General features: G+C 35.7%; 1 protein-coding gene across 2 annotated transcripts; it reads left to right on the top strand.

The window, feature by feature from the left end:
• Positions 1–4125: 4125 nt before the first annotated feature.
• LOC144411905 (uncharacterized) lies at positions 4126–7709 on the top strand. 2 transcript variants are annotated; one of them, XR_013469002.1, is made up of 3 exons: positions 4126–4458; positions 5276–6817; positions 6872–7709. XR_013469002.1 is itself a non-coding variant. In XM_078109608.1 (2 exons), the coding sequence occupies exons 1-2, from the start codon at positions 4146–4148 to the stop codon at positions 5383–5385; spliced, it is 423 nt and encodes a 140-aa protein (XP_077965734.1). In that variant the 5' UTR covers positions 4126–4145; the 3' UTR covers positions 5386–7709. The 2 variants fall into 2 exon arrangements, 1 of the variants encoding a protein (XP_077965734.1); XM_078109608.1 differs by having other exon boundaries at positions 5276–7709.
• Positions 7710–9911: the final 2202 nt, after the last annotated feature.

Here is a 9911-nt window from a genome sequence, read left to right on the forward strand (position 1 = left end):
TCTACTGAAAATTTATTTGTCAAATTCTGTTCAGCGTATCGTCTTGTCTATAATAGGGATCGTCTTATTTGAATGTAAGCGCATTGTTAGCAGACAATAAGGCTTGAAGATAAATTTCAATGTTTAAGAATTGCTTGAAGATGAATGTTATGTCGCGTATGACTGTTGCTTATTTCATGTTTGAGTATTTATTATTATTTAGGAGACTTGTGGCCAGTCAGACAGTCAACAGACTTGATTCTGATATTAAACAAGCGTTTACAAAAAGGTATTTTCAGCTATTCACTGGCGAATCAGATCAGAGAACTTAATTGTAACCTATATCAGGGATAAAAGGTTTGTAGTAACCAGTTGTTTGATTCTCCGCGAATTCGCTTTACCAGTAAAAATATGTGTTCGATTTCATTTATTTATTTTTCTTAATTTTGTATGTTACTATTTACCGAATAGTAAAAATAAACTATGAAGGAAGTCCTAGTTCAGCGCTTTTAGGTAACAAAGTCAATCAGTTCAAACTCATTCTGGTTGTTTAAAAAATTATATTTTGGTTTAATATGTTGCAGTCAACATTGTGTTTGAAACATCATTGTCTTATGGTTGAATATTTTTATGGTGCAATATAGAAATCAATGACATTATTATATGAATGGATATGTGGATATATGAATTGCGCCATTGAAACCTCGTAGTGACGTATTATTTGGATGACGTTGTCATATAAGGATCTTAAATAAAATATGTTAAAATGGATAGCTTATCACCACTTAAAGTACTTGTGATACTAAACTATAGCCATCGCCTTACCTATCTGATCGCAATATATGGCTTAATATGCCTCGTTTTTTTGTCTTTATACTTAATTGGCTGTTTTGTCCGATTGTGACGTCGTTGTGACGTCATTTTTGGTTGGCGTAGTCACATGGAGACCTAAAATTAAATATGGGTAAATGGTTAGCACACGACCACTAAAAGTACTTGTGATACTGAACCATACCCATCGCCCTACCTATCTGATCGCACTATATGGGTTAATATATAGGTATTGTTTTTGTGTCTTTATACTTCAATTGGCTGTGTTATGCGACTGTGACATCGTAGTAGTGTAATTTTTTGATGACGTAGTTACATGGAAACATAGAAGAAAACATGTAAAAATGAAGAGCCCATACCACTAAAAGTACTTGCGGTATTGAACTATACCTATTGCAATACGTGTCTGATAGCAATGTATGGCTGAATATACCTATCTTTTGTGTCTTCATATCTCAGTCGACTGTATTTTACGATTGTGACGTCGTAGTGACCGCAATATTTGGCTTAATATACCCCGTTTTTGTGTCCCTATTTTATTAGGGACATAGCAATTTCACTAGAACCATATTGGGATTGAGATTTCAGAAGGGACTTAGCCATTTTAGTAGGGATATGGTGAATATCACTATTTTAGTAGGGACATAGCGTACATTGGTATTTTTAGGGATATAGCGAACATATCCCATTTAGTTGGGACGTAGCGGACATTGTATTTTCAGTAGCGACATAGCGGACATAATCATTTTAGTGAGACATAGAGGTCATAGCCATTTCAGTGGGGACATAGCGGTCATAGCCATTTAAGTATGGGAAATAGCGGGTTAAGTTGGGACATAGCGGACATAACCATTCCAGTGGGGACATAGCGGACATAATCATTTTAGTAGAGACATAGCGTTCATAGCCATTTTAGTATGGAACTAGCGGGTGTCGCCACTTAAGTTGGGACATATCGGACATAACCATTTCAGTGGGGACAAAGCGGACTTAACCAATTTAGTAGGGATATAGCCATTTTAGTAGGGATATAGCCATTTTAGTAGGGACATAGCGGACTTAGCCAATTTAGTAGGGATATAGCCATTTTAGTAGGGACATAGCAGATATGGCCATTTTAGTAGGGACATAGAGAACATCGGTATTCCAGTACGAGCATAGTCATTGTGGTAGGGACATAGCGGGCATAGCCATTTAAGTATGGGAAATAGCGGGTCAAGTTGGGACATAGCGGACATAACCATTCCAGTGGGGACATAGCGGACATAACCATTTTAGTAGGGATATAGCCATTTTAGTAGGGATATAGCCATTTTAGTAGGGACATAGCGGACTTAGCCAATTTAGTAGGGATATAGCCATTTTAGTAGGGATATAGCCATTTCAGTAGGGACATAGCGGACTTAGCCAATTTAGTAGGGATATAGCCATTTTAGTAGGGACATAGCAGATATGGCCATTTTAGTAGGGACATAGAGAACATCGGTATTCCAGTACGAGCATAGTCATTGTGGTAGGGACATAGCGGGCATACCCCATTTATTTGGGACGTAGCGGACATTGTTTTTTCAGTCGCGACATAGCGGACATAATCATTTTAGTAGGGACATAGCGGTCATAGCCATTTAAGTATGGGAAATAGCGGGTCAAGTTGGGACATAGCGGACATAACCATTCCAGTGGGGACATAGCGGACATAACCATTCCAGTGGGGACATAGCGGACATAACCATTTTAGTAGGGACATAGCAGGTATGGCCATTTTAGTAGGGACATAACGAACATCGGTATTCTAGTACTAACATAGCCATTTTAGTATGGGCAAAGCGGACATCGGTATCCTTGTAAAGATATAGCGAACATTGCTATTAAAAAATATTTCATTGTGTTTCCTTCGACAGATATTCCATGAATTTTCATCCTATTTAAATAAACTTTGTTGGATTCTTTGATTTTAAATAAGTTTCACTCACTCAACATATCTTTTTTATAAATTTTATAATTCATGTCTGACAGCCTCGAGATGATCTTCGTGCGTAAAGATCCTATTGAAGTATTTTATCTATGGCCCATATATGCTTTATCATGCATATCTCTGGAAGTTGCGTATCTTGATATGATATGCTTATATGTGCTTCATACGTGGTAGAATGAAATAAAATCGAAGGTTTATAAGGCGGCACTCGTGTATTTGGACGTGAATCGGTGACGTAAATATACGCTTTTTTTTCAAACCAGTGTCTATGCTTGATCGACTTTGTGGAATTTGAATTTTTGTATTGCTGTAAATCGCGTATACTGAAAATTTATTTGTCAAACTCTGTTCAGCGTATCGTCTTGTCTATAATAGGGATCGTCTTATTTGAATGTAAGCGCATTGGGTGCTCCCGAAGTATGCGAACCAAGATGGCGGACGTCGTAACGTAACATGGGTAACAGGTTAGGGTTAGGCGATAATTTTTTTCCAATTTTCCTTATTTTAGTCCTATTATCAGTTCGAAAATTAGCCAAGAGCCTCCCGTAGTATTTATAGCTAAAATTAGGGCCTAACCCTAACCTAGTACAGATATTACATTCCGATGTCCGCCATCTTGGTTCGCATACTTCGGGAGCCCCGCGCATTGTTAGGAGACAATAAGGATTGAAGATGAATTTCCAATGTTTAAGAATTGCTTGAAGATGAATGTTATGTCGCGTATGATTGTTGCGTATTTCATGTTTGAGTATTTATTATTATTTAGGAGACTTGTGGCCAGTCAGACAGTCAACAGACTTGATTCTGATATTAAACAAGCGTTTACGAAAAGGTATTTTCAGCTATTCTCTGGCGAATCAGATCAGAGAACTTAATTGTAACCTATATCAGGGATAAAAGGTTTGTAGTAACCAGTTGTTTGATTCTCCGCGAATTCGCTTTACCAGTAAAAATATGTGTTCGATTTCATTTATTTATTTTTCTTAATTTTGTATGTTAATATTTACCGAATAGTAAAAACGAACTATGAAGGAAGTTGTAGTACAGCACTTTTAGGTGACAAAGTCAACCAGTTCAAACTCATTCTGGTTGTTTGGAAAATATATTTTGGTTTAATATGTTGCAGTCAACATTGTAGTTGAAACATCATTGTCTTATGATTGAATATTTTTATGGTGCAATATAGAAATCAATGACATTATTACATGAATGGAAATATTGATTTGTCAAATTTATTTGATATTTGGAGCTTTTAGTGCTGAAGTCTTCCATACAAATGAGAAAATACAAATCTACAGATTTGACTGAACTTGGATATTTTACTTGTCACAGGAATATAAATCAGTAGAAATCTAGAATAATGTCCGACTCTGAACAACAACAAATCGTTCCTAGTTTGATCGATCGACAAACAATTGAGTCTATCGATCAAAAAACAGACAAATCCGATCTTACCGACACAGAAACAATCGAGGCGGATCCAGCTGTTCAACAAATAATCGAGTCCGATATCATTGATAACAATTCCAGCAATGATACCGACGGTTCAGGAAACGAATCCCCACAACAACAACAACAACAGGGACCTATGATTCAGGACTTGGGTCCTGAGGATGAGATCCATGAAGAGCAAGGGCCAGGACAGGAATATCAGGTTGAAGAACCAGGCGAAGGTGAGAAATGTATATATTTTATGGTTTAAATGTCTTGATTTACACCAGGGTTTCCAAATATTGGGTCGCCTGAAAATTTTCTTGGGTAGCATGTTTTTTGAACAAAATCTGAAAGTTTGTGGTTAGTTTACACTTCCAGGAGTTTCCTTTCACAACATTTTGTTTGGCCGGAAGAAAACATTATTAGAGTCATGGACCGATGGAGACTCCCAAATATGCAACAATACTTAAATATTAATCACGTAGATTTTATTTAAAGAACACGTGACGAATAACATTTAACTATCAAGGAAGTCTTTTTAAATTAATATACACCCAGGTTAGCACCCAATAATAAAGCACAGTTTCTTACTTTGTTTTATGTTACTCATTCAATTTTGCGACAATAAAATCGCTACATGCCATGTAGTATTTGAGTGTGTACTTGGGTTGCGAGATTTTGCAAATTTGAATTTTAGTTATTATAGTATATGTATAACTGTTGCGATTGCAATATTTTGTAATAAGTTGTTGAAAACGGCCATTTGATAATCTTCCAACAAGTCTAGAACCACAGCATCAGCTAAAATTGTAGCCCTGTCTAGAATGCTATATGATCAGAGTTAGAGCTGTAACGTTTGCGTGGATAATGAACTCATTAAAATTGTATCTTACATGCTATCAGCGACTACAAAGGTAAATAGGGGTTATTAAATGTCATTCTTTATTTTTTTGGTTGTGTTACAAAATTGAAAATGTGGTATGGAATTATATATATACCTGGGTACGCAATTAATAACTTCAATAAACAGTTACCAACACTATTATTTGTTTACAGGACCCACAGATGTTCAGCCTACAGCCCCGCAGCAGGCGGTTCAACAACAACCGGCCGCACTAGGTGGACATATAGCAACTAACCCCCAAATGTACCCCATTTCATGTTAAAAATATGAAAACAAAGTTAATTTTTCCCAAAATTCGAACAAGACTTTCGTAGGAATCAAATTACACCAGGTTTAAGAACATAACAAGTTCCACCCAGTCATTATCGAATTAAAATCTATATTCTCAAGACCTTTGGAACTGATTGAAATAATTATATCTAAGTTCCCATCCGTACGATGTACATAATTACCCTTATTGAGATAATAGGAGTTTCTGTTAAAACGTGAATCTCGAGCTCACGTTTACAGTATTTAATTAGAAGTACGATCGACGTATAAATACGACTCCGATATCTTTCGAAGGAGGACGATGTGGGAGAAGACGATGTAAACCATTCTAAGCTAGTCTGGATAAATGTTATAAGATTTATATTCTGTGTATCGTGGAAATCTGAGAATAAAATCAAACAGAATTTACCCATCATTTATGCTATAAATGGTGACAAAACCGACTTGAATTAACCATCTGAAACGGACCAGATCAACGGACAACAATCAGGACAGGCAACAATTGGACGGAATCAACGAAAAAGCTGACCAAGCGAAAGCTTTCAACAATTGCCGAGAAACCGTCTATACAAAACGTGCGAAAATCAAATTCGACCAACTTACGAACGCCGGGGAGATTCAAATTGCCTGGAACAACGATTGAAGTAGCAAATTGTTGACAAGCCGATATAATCAGAAACATTATGAAAAGACAATAATCTCAATTGAAAACAGTTGAACTATGGTAACGGACTCTGGAAACGTTAAAATCATGAATATGGACTGTATTGAACATCGATCGAAATGAACTTTTTTAGAAAATGATATATGTTCGAGGTGAAAAACCTAATCAAAAAACGAACTGTTGAAAACAATGAACTATATGGACTGTTTTACGGTAAATTACGCGCTTTATTCCGAATAATAGAGAGAGGAATTGTCGCGCATACCTAATGCCTAATGGATATACAGATCAGGAGCATGTAATTCTACAATTTGTTTCATGATTTGCAGGTTTTTCTCCTCATTGAGACAGACATTTTTCATTCTTCCACTAATACTAAGGTAAAGTACTTCTTTGTCTTCTTAAATATACATGGCGTTTCATTTGGTTTTCAATTTTTATAAATTAATTAATGGTAAAACTTTGAATATTCTAATTTCAAATACCTTTAAAGAGATTTATGTTATTGAATATTTGTGGTTAGAATTCCTTTTCGATTAAATAGATTTCGTTAGAATTAAAATGCTTTCTAAAAGTAGATTCGAGCGAGTCATACTTTTAATTATTTACAAAGCCGTCATATAGAACGGTAAAATAATAAGCTCGTTTAACAAAAATTGTATCCAAAAGCGTTATTTTTTCAAAAAAGCCCTGAGATGGCATAAACTTAAAAATGCGTTTTTTCTTCCCGACATGGGACAAGCATATATAGACCAACTAGGTCGCAACGCGTTTTTTTTTCCCGACATGGGACAAGCATATATTGACCAACTAGGTCGCAACGCGTTTTTTTCTTCCCGACATGGGACAAGCATATATTGACCAACTAAGTCTACAAAATCGTAACGATGCGATAAAGCGAGTATAAGTATTTTAACTTAGCGAAATACATTGAATTGAAAATATGTTTTAACCGTCCAAACCAAAATTTTTAAAATAAAAATACGCCATCCTTCTGTAATTCTACTTTACAATCTTTACTCTTTCTATAAACTCTTCTTTATTTCAATGTCGTGTCTCATTATAGATCATATACATTTAAATATTTTTTACTTATATCATTAATTTTAGCATTGTGTATTGTATTTTTCTATATATTTTCAATTTATTAGAGGTGCCCAATCTTTAAACTTCCAGTTAGTAAGATGGGGAGATAATATAGCAACTAACCCCCAAATGTACCCCATTTCATGTTAAAAATATGAAAACAAAGTTAATTTTTCCCAAAATTCGAACAAGACTTTCGTAGGAATCAAATTACACCAGGTTTAAGAACATAACAAGTTCCACCCAGTCATTATCGAATTAAAATCTATATTCTCAAGACCTTTGGCACTGATTGAAATAATTATATCTAAGTTCCCATCCGTACGATGTACATAATTACCCTTATTGAGATAATAGGAGTTTCTGTTAAAACGTGAATCTCGAGCTCACGTTTACAGTATTTAATTAGAAGTACGATCGACGTATAAATACGACTCCGATATCTTTCGAAGGAGGACGATGTGGGAGAAGACGATGTAAACCATTCTAAGCTAGTCTGGATAAATGTTATAAGATTTATATTCTGTGTGTTGTGGAAATTTACGAATAAAAACATATAGAGATTTTTAACGCATTTTCATTCACGTGGGCGTTGAAGCTGAAGGGTGAACGGGTGACTTGCAAGTCAGAGACAATCTACGAAATAGCAATATACGGTAACATAACATTCATTAACAACCATATATGCTATAGACAAACTGGCAATGTTATAGAATACCACCAACACGTTCATTATTACGGCGCCCCGGTTTATCAAGGCTCAGTAATAAAAGGAGACATCGTGGGGTGAGTTCTCAGCTTTGATTCTGTGAATTTGAAACGTTATTTCAAGATTTAAAAAATACAGACTCAAGCCATTTTCCACATTTTTTAATCTTCATACCTGTGATTGCTTATATGTACGAGTATGATTTCAAGGTACAAGAAGAACTTAAAGCCAAATATAATGCTTTATTCAGGACAATAAAATTTGCCTCCAGACAGAAGCCACTCAAATGAAAAAAACTATAGTTGTAATTTATTGTGTAAAAACAAACTCTTCATATAAATTTTTATCAAATTGGTTTTTAATATCTTCAGGTCGAAATCACAAGTAAGAGGATCCACAATAGGAGCAATAGGGGGTACGTATTGATTAAAATTGCATAAACAACGACATCAATGGGGAGGGTCAATTTTTTTTGAAAGAAAAATTTGAGTAAAACAACAATCGCTTTCAAAAAAAATTTTCAATTCATATTTTTGAACAGCGCTAAAATTCTACTGCTGAACCATATGGACACGAAACTCACATCCGTACTAATCAGACATTTTTATCAGAACAAGAGTGCAAGGATACATTGTTTCATACGCCATAAAAGTTGCACGAAATTCTTTTTGTGAAATCATGGGTCGTTAAGTCCTCAGATTAACTTGAAAAAGGAACGAGTTCTTCTACCTTGATTTTTGAATTTTAACAATTCTTATTAACAACAACAACCTGAATAAGGGCAACTATTAGCAAAAGCGATTCACACTCATTATTCCAAACTTATTCTGCAAATTTGAAATTTAATTTATTTCTTCAGGGTCACAAGAACCTCCAGCAATCGGTGGCCCAAGGGGACAAGCAGCTCTACCTTGGTATTGTGAAGGTGCATCTGGTAGTTCTCAGGTACCTGCAATAGGTGGTCCCGAACAACGACCTGCCCTACCTTGGCATGGGGAAGGAACATCTGGTAGTTCTCAGGTACCTGCAATAGGTGGTCCCGAACAACGACCTGCTTTACCTTGGCATGAAGAAGGAGAAAGAGAAGGTTTGTGGTAGATTTGTTGAGATACATCCAACTTAGAACCGTTCAAAGCTATTGCTGTATTAAAGATCTTTTACGATTTTCAAACCAACGAAAAAAGATTCTATACGTTCCAACAGACTTCTTATCAGTAGCCCCTTGGCCGTGTTGGCGAGAATTATCTTATGATATTAAATCAGAATCGTGGAGTTTGACTGAAATTGGAGTCGAAACTTAATGAAGATGAAATATTTCCTACAGAATCTCACAAAACAATAATTGGTTCACTTAGCATTCACAACATATAATGAAGACATCAAAATTGTTGGAAACTTGTTATCTTTGTGTCAGAGCTGATTCAAAATTTCCTTCAACCTGTAGTCGAGAACCAAAGTCAAAATTTTTGCCATTTTTGTAACGGCCTACCACCTCATACCACAGCCTTGTAAATATTTCATACCCCTGGAACCTGGGTTCGTATTTTGAAACACCCAGGGGTTTGAGATCAATGGAGAATTTGAATATTTGTGTAGAATTCTTAGATCAATAAATAGGATAACCAAAGTAAATATTTCCGACAGAAACTCCTTAATTACTCCCATTAGTATTTACAACAGAGAATCGAAGAGATAAAGTAATCAAAATTCAGTATTCTCGTCAGGTTTTCGGAGCCAGAGTCATCAACCAAAGTCATTTTTGAAATATTTTCCTTTTTGAAATATTTCCTCCTTTGAAATTGACAGCCCACTTCTATTGCGTTTTGTCCATTTTTTTTTAATGCTACTATTTTGTCATAGAGCCGCATCCTGGTAGCAATCAACCTCTCGCATTGCCCGCGCCAGAAGCGCAGATATCTTCATCAGGGAACGAACAGCTTGGAGAGATAGAGACGATAGTGCCGACCAACGAACCAGAAATATTGGATCCAATAAAGCCAAAGAAAATATCAAAGAAAAGGCCAAACAGAGAAGGTGAAAATAGCATTATTATACCATA

Source organism: Styela clava, chromosome 15 (genome assembly GCF_964204865.1).
Source record: "Styela clava chromosome 15, kaStyClav1.hap1.2, whole genome shotgun sequence".
In the NCBI taxonomy this organism is placed as follows: domain Eukaryota; kingdom Metazoa; phylum Chordata; class Ascidiacea; order Stolidobranchia; family Styelidae; genus Styela; species Styela clava.

Excerpts from the sequence above, each read along its gene's own strand:
- LOC144411905 (XM_078109608.1), top strand. The coding sequence starts at position 4,146 with ATGTCCGACTCTGAACAACAACAAATCGTTCCTAGTTTGATCGATCGA. Across the intron at positions 4,459-5,275 it reads GGTTGAAGAACCAGGCGAAG|GACCCACAGATGTTCAGCCT; the intron begins GTGAGAAATGTA and ends ATTTGTTTACAG.